General features: G+C 56.1%; 1 protein-coding gene across 1 annotated transcript in view; it reads left to right on the forward strand.

Moving 5' to 3' along the window:
- EMH_0078080 (helicase, putative) overlaps nucleotides 1-179 on the forward strand; it is a gene marked incomplete at both ends in the record, with an annotated part of 2,935 nt that extends 2,756 nt beyond the window's left edge. Inside the window, one exon of the mRNA XM_013499950.1 lies at nucleotides 145-179. Within this exon, the coding sequence (XP_013355404.1) occupies nucleotides 145-179 (35 nt within the window). The remainder of the gene's footprint in view (nucleotides 1-144) is intronic.
- Nucleotides 180-294: the final 115 nt, after the last annotated feature.

The following is a 294-nucleotide window of genomic DNA, read 5'->3' on the forward strand; positions in this document are numbered from 1 at the left end:
GCTAGCTAGCTAGCTAGCTAGCTACTCAGCTGGCTAGCTAGCTTGAAGGCGAGATCCGAATGGGGGCTTCAGTGCAGAGTACTAGGGTTTAGAGTCTACTAGGGTTTAGGGTTTAGGGTTTAGGGTTTAGGGTTTAGGGTTTAGTGGTCGTTGTGAGCAGGACGGGGCCCCTCCTTTGAGGCCCTGCAGTGGCTGGTGCTCGATGAAGCAGATAGACTACTCAGACAGGTCTGCTGCTGCTGCTGCTGCTGCTGCTGCTGCTGCTGCTGCTGCTGCTGCTGCTGCTGCTGCTGC

This window comes from Eimeria mitis, genomic scaffold, assembly GCF_000499745.2.
Source record: "Eimeria mitis Houghton genomic scaffold, Emh_scaff4853, whole genome shotgun sequence".
NCBI lineage: Eukaryota > Apicomplexa > Conoidasida > Eucoccidiorida > Eimeriidae > Eimeria > Eimeria mitis.